The 22,997-nt window shown below is 33.2% G+C and overlaps 2 protein-coding genes across 7 annotated transcripts in view; one reads left to right on the forward strand and one right to left on the reverse strand.

Annotated features, from left to right (window-relative positions):
• Positions 1-21,266, reverse strand: part of LOC117115636 (tyrosine-protein phosphatase non-receptor type 1-like) — a 29,039-nt gene extending 7,773 nt beyond the window's left edge. For 3 of the 6 annotated variants that reach the window (XM_033259507.1, XM_033259506.1, XM_033259505.1), the window contains exons 1-9: positions 21,019-21,266; positions 17,077-17,173; positions 15,809-15,909; positions 9,631-9,729; positions 5,067-5,210; positions 4,393-4,602; positions 2,757-2,933; positions 2,490-2,578; positions 933-1,037 (exon numbers count right to left, since the gene is read on the reverse strand). In XM_033259507.1, coding sequence (XP_033115398.1) covers positions 933-1,037; positions 2,490-2,578; positions 2,757-2,933; positions 4,393-4,602; positions 5,067-5,210; positions 9,631-9,729; positions 15,809-15,909; positions 17,077-17,173; positions 21,019-21,078 — 1,082 coding nt within the window. In that variant the 5' untranslated portion in view covers positions 21,079-21,266. The remainder of the gene's footprint in view (positions 1-932; positions 1,038-2,489; positions 2,579-2,756; positions 2,934-4,392; positions 4,603-5,066; positions 5,211-9,630; positions 9,730-15,808; positions 15,910-17,076; positions 17,174-21,018) is intronic. The other 3 variants (XM_033259510.1, XM_033259509.1, XM_033259508.1) reach the window with 2 other exon arrangements.
• Positions 21,267-21,358: 92 nt separating this feature from the next.
• The window catches only part of LOC117115635 (protein FAN-like), a 28,734-nt gene continuing 27,095 nt past the window's right edge, over positions 21,359-22,997 (forward strand). Inside the window, exon 1 of the mRNA XM_033259504.1 lies at positions 21,359-21,512. Within this exon, the coding sequence (XP_033115395.1) occupies positions 21,469-21,512 (44 nt within the window). The 5' untranslated portion in view covers positions 21,359-21,468. The remainder of the gene's footprint in view (positions 21,513-22,997) is intronic.

Genomic DNA, 22,997 nt, shown 5'->3' on the forward strand with positions numbered 1-22,997 from the left:
ATCAATTACTAGGATAAATGCTAAATAATAAATGCTTAAGACCGTTCAGCCATCAAAACCACCATGCAACAAAATGTGAATGGGTGTAGAAGGGTAAAACATTGAATTTTTTCTGTTGGCTTTGTTTTAAAGATGTGCTACAAAATTTAAATCTGCAAAATCTACATCTTAGTTGTTAAAATACAATAACAATTTTTTTGGAGATCTCAACCTTAATAATGTGTTTGGCTAGATTTATATTTACTGCAAAATTTAAAAAAATAATAACAGCAACAACAATAACAACAATAACATTTAGCCTTCACATTGTACTTCCACTGTTCCTTAGGGACTATGTTTCTTCAGCGTACTTATATAAAAGAAGGCTGTGATTATGATCTCCATCTCCTTGAGCTCATTCCATTGTGCTATGTTATTCAACCGCTGAAAGTGTTCAACCACCTCTTTCTTCTACAATAAATCAAGCATTCATGCATGCCTAGCTGCATTGTTTTAGCCACAAAAATGAAATGAACACTGGTTCTCATTCATTTTTTTATTTTTATTATAAGGGTGCCAAATGACCAAAAAAAGAGCGATGTTGTGAATGGTTTCACGCTTCCTGCCTTGATAATTATGAATGACCACATATACAATCAAAACATCTTTGGTTTTTGTCCCAACAACAGTTTAACTCTGTTCAGCACAGAATTAGCGACCATCACTTGATGCTCCAAAATTACCAGACCACCCAAGCGGAGAGTTTTTATCTACGCCAAAGGTAATTTTGGTGGAATTGGATATAAACACGTACCACATAACTTCGGACTCACTAACAGTATTCCAGATGCTCCCAGTATAGAGGAACTTTTCCCTTACTCCAAAAAAATATTCTTTCCTGCTTCATAGAAAAACATATCCTATCAACGACCAACTCAAGTCACACTACTTACCCATACATCACTAGCTTCACTAAACGGGACATTAACAGGAAAGAATGCTTGTACAATCGTGTGAGAAAGTACGGTTCTGTTTCACGTTGGTCCACGTTTAAGAAACTGCGAAAACAGATAGATAGATTAGCCCATAATTCCTGTAATAGAGATGTAATTCAGGCTAGCTTTCATTTAAATTGAACATGTTGGTCCACGTTAGAAACTGCAAAACACAGACAGATTAGCCCTTAAATCCTATATAGAGATGCAATTGGGGCTAGCTTTCGTTTAAACTGAAAACACTAAGATCTTCTTGAGTCCTATAAACGAAATGTTTCTTGCATTACAGCGCTCTAAGTTGCTGGCCATATGTTCTTGTGGGCTATAAAGCAGAAACCATCAATTTTGTTCTGAATTTATTTTTGAAGTCTGGAGCCACACAACAAGTCATGGAAAAAAAGCTATGTTTATCCTGGACATGCGTTTTATCATGAAAGACATTGAGAAACTTATGACTGGCCTACAACATTAAGCACCTCAACTGGATGGCGTATCTCCTCATGAGCTGAAAGCATGATCAAGCAGCATGATCAAAAATATTAAGAGACACTTTGAAGAACACAGGTTTTAACAAATCAACAACATGGACATGAGAAAGGCAGATTTTGTGGAAAGCAACTGTCAGAACTGTTCAAAGACTTCCAGATTATTTAGACAATCGTAGCGAGGCTGATTTAACAGCTAAATTCAATCACATACAGTAGGGACTCATAACAACCTGCACACATGGATCGACTTGTCCCTTAATAGGACATCAGAAGGTGGTTGTCGACAAAGAATCTAGAGCAAAACATCACTCCTATGATATTTTCCTGACGCAAATTCATATCCTTACAGCACTTGCAGTACCCTCTGCTACCAGGGGATCGGATTCATCACTAGCCACCAAGCGCAAGCTCGGTGGTTATCCTGGACATGGATGGTTAAGACATCAGGCTAGATACTTGGAGGTCGTGGGTTTGATTCCCACCCGAATCACCTAGTATTTGGGGACATACTGAGTATTCGGTACGATAATACGTCAGGTAGGGCAAAACATCACTCCTACGACAAAGAATCTTCACAACAGTCACTAGTAGTGTCCAATTTTCTGCAAGTGTGTGTTGAGCTCCTTTCACGTTTTTGTATAAGTGCGGGAACGACTTGGTTTCCCAATCTTGGGTCAGAGTTTTAATCCCTCAATGTGTCCTTGAGCAAGGCACTTTATCTGCATTGCTTGCCTCCACTCAGAAGTATTACGTGGGCACCTCGTAGGGTTAGAATGCCTTATGCTGTTTAGCTGCTGCAACAATATGGAATAATCCCCCACAGGGAGCTGAGTATGTGCTCCATAGGTGTTTAATCCAGTGACCTGAGATACTAATAATGTGAAGGGCAACCTACCATTATTACTATTTTTAGTGTACATCAAGGATATTTTCAGAGAGTATTCTTTCATTTAACTACTTGTTAGTTACATAAATGTTAATTATCTTTAATGTTTCATCAAAATATACAAAGAAGTACAGCACTTACTTTTCTCCTGCCATATCGGGGTTGTCAGGTGAATGAGGACGCTTATTCTGTCTAGGTGGTAACGGCGGTGGACCTGAAGGCACTTCATCCTAAAAAAGTGTAAAGTAAATTAAACAGTAACATAAACTTGTAGTATCTCCACGGTTTAGTGCACAACATGTGGCTACCACCAGCTTTACAGTAGGTTGAGCTAAGCTGCACTCCTTGTTGTTATTTTCCATTTCCCCATCCCAATGAGTATTAACGAAAAACACAGATTTAACTTACTTCAGCCGCTAGTGAGCCGAGTGGTGTGTGCTGTAATACAGCGTGGGCTCCTTCCAAGAGCGCTAGGTACGAAAATCGAAGCTGAGCCGGGGTTTGAATGAGTCCCATACGATCCCTCCTCATGTCTAATAAAATCTCCATTACATTTACCCTTTTATCATCTCCATCTTTCTCAATCTATCACAATAAAAAAAAGAAACCAATTTTAACATACTGTTAATAGTATAAATCAGTTGTTTCTGCTAAAACTCTTAATAGCTTTAGTACAAGTCTTGAACAAGCATGGGCCAGCCACCCATTAAATTTGCACCATATTCAAGAAGTGATATTATTTTTAAGAGGGGCTTATAGGCATAGCCTAGCCTCTACTCCGGAATTTGCAGATTTGCAGTGTTCCAGAAACAAGTAAACAAGTAAGTAAGTAAAAGTAACAAATGTTTAATTTTTCTATTAATCATATTTTAATAAATTTTGGGTTTTTCTTGAATTAATGAAAAAAACCAAGATAAACAAATAATTTAGTCATTTCAATAAAAAAATTTTAAAAAAACCCAAAGGGGCCTATTTCTTGGCAGTCAGTCTTAATTATTCCTTTTGGTATACCAAAATAAATGAATCTTAACAAATCATCACTATTTAAGTAACTAAGGAGGATATAAATGCTAGAAAAATTGAGGCAAAAGGAGAAAAGTTTGTTGGAGGGAACAAGAAACTACTTCTTATTTTTACTTGGCCTCTATATTATTACGGTATTATTATTAACACTATGGAAGCTACTACCCAACTCGGGCACTGTAGGTATTTTACCCAATTTCATTATCGTTATAAGGAATTTCTTTGGGCCTAAGTTTTGTATTTAGATTTTAAATTTCAATTATTTATCAACATATTTATTTATTTTTTAAAATTTAATGAGGATTTTAATACACAAGTGAGAGATATACTGCAAGTATTAATATATTATTACTTTGCCATGCAAACCTTCAAACAAAATATAATTATGAGAGGCAAACCTAATTTAAAATTAAGTAATTTCCATCTAAATGTATAAGCCTACATTAAAGGAAATAAATTAATTTGGTATTGCTGCTTTAAATCTAGAGTTTTCAACATTAAATGTGATAAAGTGCTCTTGAAAAAACAGCATGAAATATGCCATTTGGTAGCCAAAATACAAATTGCTGCCAAATGACATAGATAAGATAAAATTGGGGATTGAGATATCAAAAATTCCAAGAACTGAGCATCTAGGATTCAAGGAGAAATTTACTCTTGATAAATTATTACCGACAATGACATTACAAGTTTTAATAGTGAGCAGCATATGACGGTGGATAATATTTCTGCTTTCATTACTTTTCGACATTGACCTAAATTTGGATTTACTAATTCTATAATTTGATTTCTTTTTACTTTTTATTCTTTAATTTTATTAATCAAATGCTCAAGTTCACATTATTTGTCATAAGTGTTAAGATACAGATTATAGTACATGAAAATAAATGTCATTTTATGATTCAATGTTTAGCTCAACAGATTTCAACTTCAGAAATATTACACTGTATTACCTCCAATTATTTTAGTGTTTTTTTAAATGGATGCAAAGATTTCCATAGAGAAAAAAATGTAAATTTACCATTGCTAAGCAGGTATCTACTAAACAGAAACTACCAGACCTGCCGACACCAGCGCTGCAGTGAACTACAGGTGGACCTCCCGTACCATCCATGCCACCTTTTTCTCGTACTGCTGCTAAGAAGCTGAGGAACGCTGCAGGCGACTGCGGCACACCGAAGTCAGGCCATTTAGTGTAATGAAAATGTAATACTTGTTTACTAGTTCCAGTCTGTAAATACACAGAAAAAAAAACCAGTTATAACTCAAAGTCAGGTAATTTAGTGTATATTATTGTTAACTTGCGCCCATCTGTGTAAATACATGTTAGATTCTCATCGCAGCCTGTCTTTTTTTTTTTTTGTTGCTGTTATTGACCTATAATGCAATTAGTATTTCCTTACCCTAGAGGGGGATATTTACACTTGTAATCTTGCCTATTTATTTTAATCTAAAATTTATAAATTTATATGCTATTGACAAATCTTGATTAAAAAAAAAAAAAAAAAAAAAATGAATTAATAATATTTACAGCAAGTAATTGTGCCATTTACATGTAATTTGTCCCTGGTTCATTTTTTTCTCATTTTAATTTTCCCAAAAGTAACAATGAAAAACAAATAATCAATTGAAATATTGAATTTTATGGTATCAGCTTATTAGCTTACACAAACGTTAATGGGTTAAAAAACTTACAGGAATATGTTCAAGCTTCATCGTCCTAATAGTGTAGAAGGACGAGACCTCCTCACTTATGTACTCAACTCGGTAGTTGGTATCAAAGACCATACTTCTATTGTTGTCGTCACCGCCCAAAGGAAAATACTGTGCACATTTCAACTGAAATTAAAAGTGAGACTATGTCATTAAAAAATCAAAAACTGAGCTGAGTATACGACAAAAAAATACTCACAATGAGAGTTAGGCTGGTTATGAACATGTATCTGTTATGTTAAAGTGGGCTGACTGCAACTTGGATGCTGAGGATCCCCAGGTGCCCAGCTAAAATTTGAAAAGTTGAAGGACAATTTTATAAAGAATTATCAAAACAATTATTTAAAAAAAAAATCCATTTCTCATCTATAGTAGTACCTTTTTATGCTGCCATCTTTTAAAAAAAATTTATAATTTTATTTCTTTAAATAAAAAATCGACGTCATTTTACTGGCACACTACCATACTAGTGTCAGTGTTTTTTGCTAATCGCTTCTCCTCATCTTTTATATCAATTTGTACAGAGTACAACATTTGTGTCGTCACAACACCAGGTGGCGCCCTTTGTTGTCAACCAAACGTTGGTTACTGTTCATTATGAAGGATTGACTTCATAAACTTTCTGGAATAGGCAATTTTAAAACCTAATAATTTACCATCAAAATGTACTAAAAACACAAAAGCTCGCATTATATTAGTTATCGAACACACATTTAGTCATCAATTAAAATTTACAAAGAAAAACTAAGATACAACATCTTATAATGACGTTAGAAATTGGGTTCAATGGTTTGACAGTGGAGAAAATGGTGTCCGGTTGAACGCATTTTGTGTCGCCGAAAGCAATGGAGTAGTATCACATTGTATAGTGACGTAACACTGTAGTACTCTATGCAGTTTTGTTAGGTTTTTTGTGCATTTTAAATGCCAGATTGAGATTGAATGAAAAAAATATATAAATTTTTTCGCACTTTGGCTTGTGATTCCAGGGTGTTACCAGAATAACAACTCAATCAGTAAAAGTTGACATTCAATAAAAAAAATCTTAACTGTTCCTAAAAGCTTGAAGTAGAAATTCATTTTTAGTTTCTTGCATTCCTTCCGTGAATAAATGTGTAGGTGCTGAAAGATGACATTTGTGGCATTAGTTCAAATTACTACAGTAGGCCTACTGTTTCAGATACCGTACATTGCAAATTAAACACCATCCTTTTCCTTCCTAAAAATCATATATTCTGATTACCAAGCATGTCCCTCATCCCACAACCACAAAGTGTCACTGATTTATATCACGTTGATTCTGCTAAGATTTAGAGATACAGCTTCTACTATCGGTATGAAAATAGAATTCTGGGAAAAAACAACTTTGAAGATATACCACAAGTTTAAAGTATAATTTGTTAATGGGATACTATAATACTATTAATCAATAGTTTTAAAATCAGAACCTTGGCTTTAAACACAAATCAAGACATATTTTTCTACAAAAAAATATTTTTATTAATAAAATTGGCTTAAATCTAGGTCGCTATATACAGACAAATGAATACATGTGGCAGACAAGCCAAACCAGTCACACATCGCAAATCGTGTTTTAGAGATAATGGCCAATACAGTAAATGCTGAAATGTCTAAATTTTTAAAATCTATTTTATTGCATTAAACTAACCTTTATATATCTATACATCACGATATGCTGTTATTTTTTCCATTCTCAATGTTAAAACAACAATTTTTAACAATTTGGTGATGGTTTCTGCCTGAAAAATGTCCGAGATCATAAAGTTTGAAGGCTGATTTCTCAAATATTGTTTTTTAAACCGCTGCATGTTTAAACGCTTGTAACTTCATAACAAAATGTGGGATTTAAATGAGTCTTTTATCATTTTATAGCTCTCATTTTATTGTTTAACCCTGTATTAATAACTAAAAATCGTTTTTTGCGACAAGTGACTGGTTTTTTTGGTCTTTGCCACATATTACGACAGCAGAAAGATCTATTTTTAGGCATCACATCCAACTGATAAGCAATAGATGTATCTTTCAGTTGGATTGATAGCAAAGTAATTTGTTCTGATAAAGGTTGTAATGGCTTGAAACAAGAAAATAGACATGGTAGATAACAGCAATACAGTAGTATTTTGTTTAGATAGCATATTTTAATCATCCACCCTTAGAAAGTTCTAGGAAAAACCATCAGATAAGCAATTCCTGATTGTTCAAGGAGTTTCACATGCAAATGCGGAATAGAAACCTATTATCTCCTAAACTGGGGTATGACAATTCGATTGCTATCATTATCCATTTATATTACCTTAGTTGATGTGACAACAGCGTTTTAAACTTAATAAATTTATTTCAATATATACATAATTTAAAAAATTCAGTAGTATAGTAAATGAAAAATTTCAGTACTACCAACCTAATTGTTTGTTCTAAATTACAGGAAGTATAGTAAAAACACAGCCAAAAAAAAACAGGCATATATTATTAGGTCCCTAAAATATAGCATAAAAACAGTAAGGCATATTAAAGTTTATGGCTCACTTTTTTGGGGGTTCCCTGTTGAATTTTCAATAATTACACAAGTTCAGGTATCCAGCAGAAATATAAAAATTAAATTAAATTGTCCTGGATTTGAGATAATTACGTGGTCCTATATGGGCCTATATGATAAATTTCTGTATTCCTCCATTTTTGTAGAATTTTTCATTTCATTTATTTTGTTTTTGGAATGCAAGAAAGAATTGATGCAAGGAAAAACAGACCATTAAGGGGTAGACAGGAAGATCAAAATTGTAATAAATAAACTATCTAGTGATTCTCCAACCCCTTAAAAGCTAACATTTAGAAGTAGATAACAAAATACAATTGAAGTACAGAAAGGATCTGTTCCAGCGTTAAAATTCACATTCAATTGAGAGATATTAACAGATTTTAAGTGTCAACATTCAGCAAGTTGTATTTAAATACAAAAATGGATCAAAATTCTGTAGCAAATACGCAAGTCCACAGAACTTGAGAATGCTGTGATAAAATACCAGATCACAGTTTGGCACCGTCATATTTCAACTTTGTCATTATTTATTACATTATCTGCTGTTATTTAAATTAAGGCTATGTTCATCACATGGCAACTAACGGTTAGCAGGATCCAGATCCTGTTAACCGTTAGCTGCCGTGTGTCCATACTAAAAAAATCCCGATCCGGATACCAAGAATATGATCGAATCACTGGCCAATAAGAAACTGAAAATTGTAAACGCGTATGTGTGATTGGTTGATGATAGAAACACGCTCAACGTGCTAACCGATAGCACTTGCTAACTGTTAGCGGTATCCCGATACTGCTAACGGTTAGCACTAACCGATCGGGCATTTTCACACAGGTGCTAACGGATAGCTCCCGATCCGGATACAAGGGCTCTCGTGAGATTGTGAGAACCAGGCTTAAATTATTTTTCACTTTAGTAAAAGGAATTATTAGTGTATAAAGAAGCTTCTATAACCTGCAGAATTATAAAATTCTGAAGTATATAATATAGACAATTAATGTTTGCTGCAGTAGATCCTCACCCCATCCCCACCCCCACAAAAAAAAGTTATGAATTAGGAAACAACAATGAAATATTAAATTAATATACTAGTAGTTATCAATTGTGTGTCACAAACAGTCGGGATTAAAAGAGAAAAGGCAAAGTAAGAATAAATTGGCTTCTTCTTCCCCACAAACATAAAAGCATTTTGGCAACAGTACTGTATGCATTTTCAAGTAATGCGACATTCAAAATAGAATACTACTCTATGTTTTATGTGTGGTGCAGATAAAGAGCGACACATATTTGAGAAAGGTACTTACTCGAGAGAGAGAGAGAGAGAGAGAGAGAGAGAGAGAGTGAGAGGGGGGGGGTGGGGGTAGTCTGCTTATACAGTACTTTATAGGGATGGCCAATCAAAATATAAAAGTCAGCTAAGCTAAGTTATATCCTTGGCTTATGACCGAGGAAACACTGTGTATGCAAATTACGATATAAAGTAGGGGGTGAGCTAATACACATGAGATAACTTTGGAACTGTACTTCTTTTTTGTGTGCATGATTATGAACTCTATGAAACAATTGAGCACTATACCCATTTCAGACTAGCATCACATTGCGATCGGTTGTAACAATTGCGACACCCAATCAAAATTCACAATCGTGTGTGAAAGCTCACCAATAGTAGTCAATAAGTAAATGACATCGCAATTGCTATCCCCGTTACGATTGGGTTCTACAATCTTTATTACTCCCGATTATGATGCAACAAATCACAACAAATTCCACAGGCATGGACTGGCTGAGGTCTGTCAACATTGACCTAGCCACCGGAGGCCTACTACTGTTTAACCTGTTCCAATATGAAGTTTTTTTTTGTGTCTTATTCGGTCTGAATGCGCTTGTTGATTATGATCGGGAGTAATCAGTTTTGGATTACCACCGATTACATCGCAACTAATCGCAACAAAGTGCAGTCTGAATAGGATATTATTATTAGTTAAACTTACCACTCCTTTCTCGATAACTTTGTTCAGCATTACTATCACCTTACAATTCTGTTCCCAAACCATTTGCCAGAAGTGACCAGCAGTATTATCTTTCGGTCCCTGATGAGAAAGAAAAAAGAAAAAAAAGAAAAATATATCTCAGTCTTGTCACCACAAAATAAGCCATGCAAAAATGTGGGAAATCACAAAGTGAAATAAGGAATGCTCTGAGATTAGAAATTATGTTAATCTTTGGAAAAAACAAGCTTAACATTTCATACTTGCTGATTAAGGTACACATACATTTTAATTTCCTTTTCAAACCTCATGGAATTGGGTGGTGAACTTATATCTGGGTGAATATTTTGAATGAATATGACTCAAAAGTTGCCTATATTCATTATACTCTAGGTTTAAAGGGAAAGTGCTTGAAGACAGTATTAATATGGAAATGTTTTACTCTCTGCACCAAAACTTAAACTTTCATAATACCACTTTCTCACCCTACTGTAAACCTCTCATCTTCATTAAAGATATTTCAAGCACACAGCACATTCTCCCCATGTCTTCATTTCTATCTTTTTTCCCTCCTGTAATCACACAAGAAAAAAGTTGCACACGTCCCATACTAAGAAAAATTTGGTGTATTTGTCAAAAATGACTGTTAAGAATGTATAGTTAAGCCATAGAAAAATCATTGCAATTTATGGTCCACAAACCTGGAGAATTACTGTAATTTTAAGCTGAAGAAAAAATATCAAACACGGCTGGAGATGTTTGGCATTTTGCGATACGATACGATAAGGTAAAATTTTATTGTCACAACGGTATAAATACAGCTGAGATAAAGGATCGTTAAATACACACATATTAGTAAAAAAAATATATAGAAATATAATTAAAATACATACTAGTTGCACAACAGAAATTGCTAAAATTGAAAAAATACATTTCAAGGATTATCCCGAGTTGAAATGTATTTTTTTAAATTTTAGCAATTTCTGTTGTGCAACTTGTATTATGGCAAAAAATTCTTTTCCCCAAAGGTACAATTTAGCAAAAAATAAAATCAATGTTTAAAAAAAATTGAATCCCATGAAAAAAAAAAAATCACCTCTGTTGGAATACAAAATGTATTCATTATAATTTAATCAAATAAAAAAAGAAACTATTAGAGCATCAAAGACAATAGTATAAATTCCAGATTATAGTTAAATCTATGCTTAGTTAAATTTAAAAATCCCATCAAACAACAAAATCCCTCATGGATTACACAAGAGATTAACATACAGCATCTGTCTGTAGAATGCTAAAACATGACAAGACAAAACGAATGACTCTGCCAGTAATCTGAATATTTTTAGCACAAAGAGATTTGCAAGATATTTGAATTCTGAGTTACGTTAGTTTTCATGGCTGTCTACTTTGGGAATTTCCCAGAAACCTGAATGATAATGTCTGAAGTACACACACTGGCCTAGATTTCAATGGCACTTTTTATCATACCTGCCGGCAGTACAGAATAATATAACAAATTTATCATCATGTATATTAACATACTATCTCGGAGAATAGTTGAGTCACTTCTGTAATTGCACTTCATAATATAATTTTTAAATAAAATATCTCACTTAAATGGTCTATGTGGAACAATCTGGTAAAAACTTTTAAATATTAAGGTAAAGAATTTTCACTGATGAAAATTTAATATTTTCATTAGCTACCAATTTGAAGATCTTGCTTAAAATAAACTGTACAGTTGGTAAAGAATATAATTTAGTTCATATAAATATTAAGTATCAAAATTGTAATATTGACAAAACAAAACCAACTGCAATTTGATATACGTTCTGGATAATTTTTGAAAGCTGACATGCTCAGTAAATTTTAAATAAAATATTAAGGAAGATACTAGATGTGTGTGATTTATTGAAATTTAAAAAATGGGAGTTCAGGTAGCTTTTAAAAATAAAAAAAAAAACTTCGGCAAGAAGAGCGACAGATACTATAGCATTGGGAAGGCTATTCCACAATGTAGGACTATGTGTACGAATGCTTCATCACCAAATTAAACTTGTATCATGTAGTCACGTATTTAAGTACCATCATACATGTACTTGTTACACTTTAATTGTACTTAATACGTCTCATAACTTGTCATGTATCTATGTAGAGAGTATTTACTAATGTCAGTTGTATTTACATTCTGTATTATCACTGTACATTACTTTATTATGTCACTATTACAGTACATCAAGTACGTATTTAAAAGTATCACTATGTTTTATATAGTTGGCTGTTATATAGTGCCTATATATATTTTTTTTGCCATAAAATAAATTGTTTCCAGTCAAAGGAGGTTACCACCAGCTTTGCCTCATAATTCAGTTGGTAGAGCATCCAACAATAGTCAGAGGGATTTGGGTTGAAGTTGACCGCAGTGTAATTTGTATAATTATGTAATTACTATCTTCATTCATATTTATATTGTTTTCATCATATTTTTCTTACTAATTTTTTAATCTTATAAATATACTGTAGTTTTATATCATTTAATGTTGTAATGTCTACATTGTATTTGTTGAGAGCCCCTTTCATGTCAGCATTGCAGTTATGGCTACACTCAAGAAACATTGTTGAATAAATAAATAATAAATTCATTTTGTATAGTTATTTGTGCTATTACTATTTTTGTAAACATTATTTATATTATAAAATGGTTCAGTCATTTGTGAAAGATGGTGGACTAAAAATAGAAGTTGAACTCAACGTTTCAATTCATGAAAACTTTTTGACATATGGTACATTTATGCAATTCAAAAAAACTTATAATTATGTTATGCATCTGCAGATTCAACAGGGACCCACCCGGCCCGGGACCCCCCTAAATTATTTTTAAAAATTGAGAAAAAAATAAATTTATATTAAAATTGAAGTCTGAGTGTTGTTGGCTCTCTGTGGAAATCCCTCCTTGGGCCCTCTCTTTTTGAATTCCTGGATCTGCCACTGTGTTATGTCTATAGCCAGCAGGCTTGCTCTGAGACACACAATTTTTTTAACGTATATTATACATGAGTTGGAATATGCATGCACAGAAGTAATCAACCTGATGATTCATGAAAAACTTTTTAGGTATTACCTTCATGGCATCAGAATTTTAAAAACTTTCAATACGTAAAATGTTTCTCATGCTTTTCATTTATATTTTATCTGTAAAATTGTAACAAATTCAGAAAATGCAATTATTTTGATTGAATGAATAAATTTGTATAGCCAGAAGGTTTGTTCAAAGATATTTTTTTAACGTATATTAAACATGGAATATGTATGCGCAATTTTTTATCTGTAAAATTGTAACAAATTCAGTTTTTTACTGCAAATGCAATTATTTTGTATAAAATGAAATTCCTTTATGAATGAATGAATGAATGAATGTGTATAGCCAGCAGGCTTGTTCAAAGATATTTTTTAAACGTATACCCCCTGTATTTATGCACGAGTGGGAATACTGTATGCATCTGTAAAAATTGCTGTAATCAATAGGTGTGCATAAAAAAAAAACCCAGGCATCAGAGAGGCTAGAATACGTAAAAGTGCTGTAATCAATAGGTGTGCATAAAAAAACCACAGGCATCTGAGAGGCTACAATACGTATATAGTGCTGTAATCAATAGGTGCATAAAAAAAAACCCAGGCATCAGAGAGGCTAGAATACATAAAAGTGTTGTAATCAATAGGTGTGCATAAAAAAAACCAGGCATCAGAGAGCCTGAATTCCTAGAAATCATTAGTAATGCAAGGTAGATACATGAATGAGTCATTGGCCTGGTTGAGTAGCGCCTTTCAGTAGACATCTATAGTCTTGCAGAGGTTTTTAATGTGTCAATTGACTACATTGTAGTGTCAACTGAAGGGGTCAGGAATTTGAAATCTAGCCTAGACAAAAACTTCAGAAACTGACACAGCACTTTACTTTTAATTGTTACTTCATTTCATCAAATACAATAATAATATTGGATTGTAAAATATCACATTATATGAGGCATATTCAGCATCTTTTCTGTTAAAGTCTAGTAACAAACTACCGTTGATAAACGATTTGCAGTCATACTATGCCAAATGGAAAATTATTATGGTTATGATTATGAACGTACAGTATGTGACATATAAAAAGAAATTATTAATATTTCAGGGTTTAAGATGTACTGTCCCTTGCCAAAAACGAAAAAAAAAAATCATAAAAATCATTTTTGAAATTTACTTGCCCATTTTGAAGTACCTGTAACATAAAAATTATCAACTTGAACATAGAAATTAGTGTATTTAAAAAATGCTTACCCATCAAAACCATCATTTTACAGCGAAAAAATAATAAAAATACTCCCAGTAACTGGAAGTGTTTTAATTATCTTTATTCTAATTATCCAATTAAAAAATCAGGGAACACATTTTTTTAATTAAATGATTTCTTGCTCAAGTTAATAATTTGTATGTTACTGCAAAATGAGCAAGTTAATTTAAAAATTATTTTTTACAATTTTGGTCATTTTCAAGGGACAGTACATCTTTAAAGACATACTACCATAAAAAAAAAAGTAATTAATTCACTCAGATAAATGAGCCTATCATTATGAAATAATTAGCAATAAGTCACAGACTGAAAAAAAAAATTAAATAATTTTTTAATGATTTACAGACATTTTAAAATGAAAAACCATATTTGCTGCCAGAAACTTAAGGGTATACAAATTACTATTGGCATGTTTTAACTTCCAGTTTAAAGCTAATAATTAAAACATTAAAATTAGAGCATTCCATTTTAAATTTTGATATCCAAGTTTTAGATTTATGTGGTAGTATCTATGAATACTCAGAGATATTTTTAAAACTTATTATTTATTTACATAATAAAAACAAAAGTTATTTCCAACTTATTTTTAAATAACAGATGGTAACACAGCCTATGATAAAAATGTAGAGCATTGTCATGTGATTCTTTGGGTATAGTATTGGGCCTGGAATTATAATCATGGAATTAAAATCTCATGATACGAGCCATCTGTAAAACCTCGAATTGAAGCCCAGGGGGTTTAACCTCTGGATGAAGCCCATCTCGAATTGAAGCTCCCTCTTTAGTTTGCAAAATTAGCCTCGAAAAGAAGCCCATGCAGTACACTCCATAATACAGATTGATGTTAGAGTGGCCATATATATTGTTTTACAGTAGAAATTCACAAAATTGACGGAATTCATTTTTAAAAGAAAGGGCCCATCCCCCCTCTTTAATTTGCAAAAGTAGCCTTGAAAAGAAGCCCATCTCGAAAAGAAGCCAATCTAAAGTTTGCAAAAAGAAGCCCTTGGGTTTAAAAATCACTCACCTTAAATCTAGTACAAATCCCAAATATTGTGGCAATGCTTTCTGCTAGGATGCATTTTGTGTTGCTTTGAACCCTAATACCACTGACAACTGCAGTAGTAATTATGTGAATACTATGTAAGATGTGTGTTTTTTATGTTTTTTGATCCTGCTTTTCTTCTTTTTTTTGTACCTTCTACATCATATTTTCTCTTTTCTTTGTAATTACTTCATGGAAAGCAATACAGTTGCCTTGTCAACTGTGCCTAAGTCGAATAATTTCCAATTCGATCTTTTACTTATTTTACATGCCAAATTGCTGTGTTTTCCATTAATTAACAATATGTAAGTCAAATTTTATCTAAAAGTCAAAGTATCAAAAATATTTCAATAGCATTTTGGATTTGACTAAGGCAATTTCAACTGTAAATATTACTAACTATTCTGCAAAAGTTTAAATTTTCCCCATTCTTGGAATTGGAAAGCAAGCATCTTAACCACCAAGCTATTCAACTCCATTTCTTGATGCTTGTATTCCAATTCCCCCACTCATTGGTTCAATATCTGTATTGTTGCATTGTACTAAGAAAATATTGTTATTGCAAAGCAGGGGTTCAAAGCCTCCCGGAACTCGCGGCCTCCTGCACTTCCTCAAGCAAGCAAGAATCTTCCGGAAAGTAACACATAATCTGCAAATTCATAATATTTGCACATTTTCACTGCTTTATTATCAATTGTCTCACGGAAGTTAGCACCAATGAGCATCACAACGTGCAGCAAAATAAAATTAAATGTTATGAAGCTCATTAAACCAGATTAGTGGCGGATTCAAGAGAGACGTACCTGAGTCAAAATGTACTTTCTACCAGCTTTCTTTCCATGTACAAAACAGGCATTGATGTAGTCACTGTTGCCAACTTCTAATTTTACACGACTATGATCATCTGGAAAATAAATTTAATTAATATTATCTTCTTAATTCAATATTTGTATACCACTGAGTAAAGGTCGCGGGGCCTCACGGTGTAGCACCTCTCCAACGATTACCGACCTGCACTCATAGCATGCCAGTGAGAACCCCGTATATCACTGTTGCTAAACCAGCATATTACTATTAATGGTCATGGTTATGAGATCAATTATAATATATTCAGTATTTATTTTTTCATTCAGCATTTTCAAGAGGGGTACAAAATCTTTACTGTGAGATCTTCCTTTCCTCCCATTCTCCCCCTCCCCCACTCCCTCCCCAAAAAAAGAGTACATCATTATATGATAATTCTTAATGTCATATTGAGATGATTTTTTTTTTTCATTTTCTTCAGAAAAGAGGCTTTGCAATATTGACCCTGTTCCCTTCTCCTAGTATAGGTTTCACATCACACTTGTAAAACTCTTTAAAAAAATGGATGAATCCCTTATGATATAATGGAATGGTCTACTCCCACTGGCACTATAAATACACATTTATTTTTAATGTTGTTTAACCAGTTTATCAATAATTCAGGTTTTATCAAAATAGAAAAGATATTAATATTAACTATTTAAACATCATTATATCATTAGATACCATATCAGTGTAAAGTTTAAAATCTATAATAATAATTAGAAAATCAGAGAATATATTCAAGTTTCATTTTTTGGTCAATAAAAAAATAAAACACATGTAGAAATATGATAGAATATAGACATTTAAATAGTTACAATTTTTTCAAACAATAGTAAATTTAAACAGGAAGATACAGATAGAAATCAGTGCAAAAACAGGTCTTCCTCCACTCAAAGACCTCTCCAATAAAAGACCGCATTTGTGCCACCGAAATGAATGCCTATCTTATATCATTTTGATAATCTTTTTTTCTTATTAAGAAAAAAAAGCTGCTGATGACAATGGAAAAACTCTGCCTGTAATTGTGTAACCTAGAGAGCATTGTAATTATTTATAAATTAGAAAAAAATATATATATATAAAATAAAATATTATTAACCAAGTATAATGTTGAATATTTATCACAGGTTGGTCACTTAAAAAAATATATATAAATAAAAAAAATAAATATAATATAAATATATGTGTGATCATTGTTTGTTCATGCCAGCAGAATACTCACAAGGTAGGACATCTCTATACCTATTCCGCTTCTTATTGTCGGCTTTCCTTGCTTCTAATGTTGTGTAGTTAAATTCAAAACAATTTGTTTGAATGTTCTGAAATAAAGAGAAGAAACATGCCTTTATAGACACTATACTATCCGAAGGAATCTAACTCTAATTCCTGAATCTAACTACAGAGGTATAAAAATGGTGTACTAACCAACACCTTAAAGACCAATTAATTTTCTCCATGACCAGGTCTACAAACACATTATCTATATAAACTGTAAATAAACAATTACTACTACTATAATAATACTACTACTACTATAATTACTACTAATAAAGACAGGTTGTTTACACACTCATATACAATATCATTTCTATATTCTTTGCAAATGCACTTAGATTGGCTGGTAGTAATAGTATTAGTATGGTACGGTAAGCCTACAATACAGACTATAAAAGTATTCAGTTTTTTCGTAGAAATATCTGCGGAAAAAAAAACAACTCTGTTATTCTATCAGGACTCATCGGAAATTTGTTTAAATCATTTTAAATAAACAATTCAATAATCAAATTTAAGGTTTTTATTAAGATTTCACCACAGACAATCTCTTTGGCATCTGTTACAAATTAGCAATGAAGAGAAACAATGACCAAAATATTTCTGCATACGGATCACAAGTTACATCTTTTTAATGCCCCCACTGTGGTTCCAGATAAAATCAACTTAAAGAACTGCGGCTAGCCATCACCTCTGTTTGACCTTACTAGTAAGTGGAATTGAACAATTCAGATTAAGAATTCAACTTTTGATTAAAAAGACACTTTCTCTTGAGGTTTTCAAGTTGCAAATCAGCTTAAGCAGTCTGCTGACAAAATACAGGCGATGGATGAGCTTTACCCAAGAGGAAGCAAGCATCCTGTATGATTTTCGGCTGCGGTGTATTCGACTAAATTTAAAATTGGTTAACAAAGACCATTTGGGAATTACAGTATTCAGAGTGTCATCCGTTTGTGGGTGACACTCTTTGAAATTACCGGTAGACCTGTCAGCGACCGATGTTGGTTAATACAGTGCAATGACTTGTCTTATTACCAGGCTTTTATCTAATTCTATTTTATCGTTTATGTATTTATGTATGTATTTCTTTTCTATTACTCAAAACACTGAAATAAAATAAATATTAAGTAAATTGAACATAGCTAAAGTAAATTAAAAGCAGAAATTATAATTATTTTAATATTGATTTTATTATAGCACAATGACAATCACACTTTAATCTAATTTTATCATTCATGTATCAATACTGAACACATTGCAAAAAGTATTAAATAAATAGAACATAACTTAATTATTAAGGTCAGTTTTATTTATAATTATTTTAAAATTACTTCTACATTGGTTAACATATCACAAAGACTTGTCTTTATCACACTTTAATCAAATTTTCATCATTCATGTATTAAAAACACATTAATTTCAATTTTGTCACATTTTTTTCCTATAATACTTAACAATAAGGTCAAGTACAAAAAATACATGTTTCCCCGCCCGCTTCCTTTTTGGAGCCACCTCCTATTTTTTGCTATTTATTATCTTTCAATTTCAGAAAAAGAGATAAAAAATTAGCCAAAAAAACCCCAGGTAAATACTGTATTTTCGGTAAATACATCGTGCGCCAAATTTCATGGCCTATACATATTGTTCTCCAACATTTACATATAATAATTGTGAATTTTAATGCCTGAAAAATGATAAATAGTCGATGGCATAGTTAGGCCAACATTTGTTATGATGCGCGACCGCCCGCGTGATCTTCCAATCTCACAGGCTGGCGATAAAAATCATCGTACGACATCGCTGAAGTGAGCGAGGTTGTAGGCCTAGCTCTAGCCTTAGGCCTTGATTATTATTGCGTTATTTTATGTGATTATATATTATACATAACACCTAAATAGGTCATCCAAGCATGTACTGTATATTGTTGGTGGAACATGGCAATCTGATCTTGGGGGAAAAATAACAAAAAACCATAATAACAAAATAAAAGAAAATAATAAATATCAAGTGCCTCCTCCTTCCTTTTTTCAGAAAATCCGGACGAGAAACATGTATTTTTTATTATTTGGCCTAAGATATTTTAAAAAACAAAAAAAAAAGTTGAGGCATAGAAAATTGATGCACAAGGTAAAGAGAAACTTGTAATTTTTGTATTTGGCCTACTAGGAATTGAGATGCCAGTTTCTGTGCCACAAAACTAATTTGGCTAGAGTAGCAGATTACACAACATTTCAAAATGAAAATCAAGTCAAAAATTACAATCAAATGAACAAAAAGTTGATGTACAGTCGTACATACACTTTAGCAGAACAGGAATCAATACAACCAGAATAAATTTTAAAATGGAATACGTACAACCAATAATTAAAGGAAAGGAAAACTACTGTAATACAGAATATGAATGATATGCTCACTAATGTGCTATTTGCCTGTTTGCTTTTAAACTGGAAATAATTTTTAAACTGAATATTGAGATTATATTAAATATGGCCTAATTACATCTGATGGTATTTAAAAGATTATACTGTACAGTATTCAATTCAAATTTTTATCTTAGACTAAAGTCCCTAAACAAAAAAGAGGCACATCCAAACAAAAAATGTTGTCTTTAAAAAAAATAGGGCAAAGAGGATTTCTCTACATACAGTAACATCATGAGATTTACTTAAAAAAAAAAAATTAATAAAGCAATAATATTACTAGGGTGGTTTACTGTCCTTCCTACTTCACAAAAGTATGTCAGAAATACTACTTCATGTGAAATATCACTGATGATTGGAAAAGTGGAAAAACCCAAAACATAATTCCAATTTCTTGCTCCACTTAACAATGACTGTATTGAGGTTAATTTACTTTGTTAATGGTAATATTGATTTAAAACAAAAAGACAGTAACTCCAGTATTCTTGAAAATGATCAAATAGATTGAAACGTTGAATCTCAAAATGTCTCTGTCTCTTTTCGGAGTTACTGTCTTTTTGTTTTATTTACGACTAATTATTGGATCCTGGTTTTCTAAATATTGATTTAACGCTCGTTTTACTTTGTATATTTTGCATACAGGCCTAGAATCGACAAATCAAGTAGGTCTTTTTCCTTATCCATAGCTTTATTATTACAGGTACTTTTAAACACAGCCATTTATTATTAAATCACAATTAAGGTTTTCAAGTCAAATTGACTGAAAACATCATAAAAGTTTTCCTAGTAATTTTATGCACGAACTTGATTTAAATTTTGATGTATAACCTGCAGCAAAAAAACCAATATTCTACTGTAGGCCTAGTTTTTTAATTGTGCGGATGATAACTTAAAAACCAGCTAAGACTTGATCAGAAAATCGCTAAAATAAAAAAATAGGTATGCAGAATCGTTATTTACTGTATAACACATTGTTTATAAAGAATAGTTCAAAGCCTAATTGTCTGCAACTTCTGCACGGAAATCAGCTCTTGTTTTCCGAAATGTGTGGACGGATTTCAAGGCCAAATTTTTGCACAGATATTATTCACCACGCAGGCCTTATTATACAGTCTGGGGGCTAGCCTAATGTATTACTGACTAACCTAGTAGTAGTAATACGTAGGCCTAGCTAGATCTAGGGTAGGCCTAGGCTAGCCTACCTAGGCCTTAGGCCTAGGCTAGTGCCTGATCATAGACTTACGAGAGCAGACTGGCCTACTACTATAGTTAGGCCTAGGCCTAGGCCCCTAGGCTAGGTAGTAGTAATCATATTTCACTAAACCGATGCCTAGGCCTAGGCTAGCCGCCGAGGCTAGGGCCAGAGTTTACATTCGAATTGTGAGATTCTAAAGATTCAATCTAGGTTAGGCTTAGGCCTAGCTTAGCCTGCAGCCTAGGCTTAGCTTAGCGAGCAAGTCATCTCTTCTTACCATAAACGCATTTCCCCATCCAGAAGATCCCTCGTCTATCCGTGAGAACGTCTCTTCCATTTTGTTTGTTGTAGGAGTATTTTAATGCATAACGTCCTTAATACAGCGTCACAAAGTTTTCTTCTATGATAAATAAATTAAGGAATGACAACAGCTTTATACGCGCTGTACCTGCTAGTTTGTAACCAAAAAGTTGGCATGCAGTACAACAAATGCAGACTAGCCCTAATCACTAACTACAGCAGACTGCAAAACGATTCATGGGGACGCTCTCACACACAGGGTTTTCCAAGAATTAAAACCGGAAGCTATCATGTTTATAATTCGACATTTGACCTCTGATGAATTTTTCACACTTTGAACTTTCACCATCAAAACAACCCATCTCGCGCACACAGGGAGTACAGACAGCAGTATTTTTTTCGTACAGAATCTGAAAAAAAAGTAGCAATGGCTTTTGTTGATGCTAAAAACGATTGTCTTCAGAAAGAGAGGTAGGCACTAGATGTTTTCTTCGTTTATGAAAATATAAGATGCCGACTTTGTAATGATAATAGACTAGGCCTAGCTAGCCTAGGCCTCCCTAGTAGGCCTAGGTCTACTTAGCCCGGCCGCGATTGAACAGAGCAGCAAGGCAGACATAGAGGCCTACTCAACTCCTAGCTAGCTCTTCTAGAGGCCAGCTAGATCTAGGTATGGTAGGCCTCGGCCAACTCCGTCCAAAACGACAAAACTTTCCTTTTTGGGAATTCGACAAAAGAACTGTCGTGTTACGTGTAGCGACAACCAAGGGGCCTAGCCCCAAAGGGGGAGGTGGGTTTTGGGGGGCCCCCTCCCTACGTAAGAAAAAAATAGAAAATTATGACCTTTACGACCACGCAAAAATTTGTCCTAGAAATATTTCCGTGCATTTTGAAAAAATAAGGGCCGCTTTTCCTACAGATTTTTCCTAAAATTAGGCTTTGACCTAATCTTCATACTGCAGTACAAATACGGAATTCTGCGCACCTATTTTAATAGCGATTTTCCATGCAAATTTGAGCTGGTTTTTGAGGTATGATCCATGCAATTAAAAAAACTTTACACTCTGGGTACTAGCCTAATAATAGTGAATTTGTTTAATATAGGTATTGTGATTAAAAATTTTGTTTTATATTTATATTTTTATGTTGATAATTATAAATTATCCCTCACATTCAAATATTTGATTGCGCGGAAGATACTGTACATAAAAAACTAGCTCAAGTGTGCACGTAAAAGGAGGATATATTCCCCTTGCAGACCATATTTTACAGTCTGGCTCTCATTATTTAATGGGGGCCAACCATCAGACAACAGATCTTCAACTCCATATGTAACTCTCAAATTACAGAAACGATCTTACCTTACCTACCTAAAAGCAGAAAATGAAAACTAAACCATTTCCATCTTACTAGTCTCTAGTTACAGTAGTTACTAAAAATCCTGAACATCAAATGGCAAGATAAGTTTCCTGATACTGACATATTACAACAAGCCAATAATGCTAAGCGTCTATGCCATACTTTCTAAACATCAACTTCGATGGGCTGTACACTGTATTCGCTGGCCAAACAAACGCATACCGAAACAACTCCTATACAGTAAGCTCTGGACAGGTAATTGATCCCAAGGAGGCCAGAAAACTCACTAAAAGCATCTCTAAAATGATGCAGCATCTCATCAAATACATTTGAAATGCAAGCATCAGACAGATCCACTTGGAGACACACTACTCAGAATGGAATAGAACAGCTTGAAAATAACAGAATCTCGCATGCAAAAGTTAAACGTGCAGAAAGAAAGGAACGGGAGAAAATTTAAATGCATGTCAACCATAGAGCTATTAAACAACTAGAGTGCTGACAAGATGGCGGAACAATGCAGAGTTGTGTATGTGTACCATCCAAGATGGCTGCCGTAGGAAAGCGCCACCTTCAGGCTTAGTATGCATATTATTA

Source organism: Anneissia japonica, unplaced genomic scaffold, assembly GCF_011630105.1.
Source record: "Anneissia japonica isolate Jap-2015-1 unplaced genomic scaffold, ASM1163010v1 scaffold16662_len1167910_cov178, whole genome shotgun sequence".
Lineage (NCBI taxonomy): Eukaryota > Metazoa > Echinodermata > Crinoidea > Comatulida > Comatulidae > Anneissia > Anneissia japonica.